This window comes from Plasmodium reichenowi, chromosome 12 (genome assembly GCF_001601855.1).
Source record: "Plasmodium reichenowi strain SY57 chromosome 12, whole genome shotgun sequence".
Taxonomy (NCBI): Eukaryota; Apicomplexa; class Aconoidasida; order Haemosporida; family Plasmodiidae; genus Plasmodium; species Plasmodium reichenowi.
Window position 1 is genome coordinate 339,866 of NC_033657.1, and position 293 is coordinate 340,158.

At 12.6% G+C, this 293-nt stretch overlaps 1 protein-coding gene across 1 annotated transcript in view; it reads right to left on the reverse strand.

The window, feature by feature from the left end:
* PRSY57_1208100 (zinc finger protein, putative) overlaps positions 1-9 on the reverse strand; it is a gene marked incomplete at both ends in the record, with an annotated part of 3,396 nt that extends 3,387 nt beyond the window's left edge. The window contains one exon of the mRNA XM_012908511.2: positions 1-9. This exon is cut by the window's left edge and continues 3,387 nt beyond it. Coding sequence (XP_012763965.2) covers positions 1-9 — 9 coding nt within the window.
* Positions 10-293: the final 284 nt, after the last annotated feature.

A 293-nucleotide genomic window follows, 5' to 3' on the forward strand; every position in this document is an offset into this window, starting at 1 on the left:
CTTTATCATTTCATTATTATATCATATAAGTATTATAATATATGATATAATATACATATAAAATAATATTATTATCACTTTTATTTATTATACAAAATTGTACTTTATATTTTTATGTATATATAATTTTATTTTATTTTGTCCTCTTTAAAATATATAATTCTAGAGTTTTCCTTTCGTTGATTTTTCAAATATATTTGTTTGTCATATTTAAAAGGAAAATAGAACAAAGGGATTAACAAAAAAAAAAAAAAAAAAAAAAAAAAAAAAAAAAAAAAAAAAAAAAAAAAAAA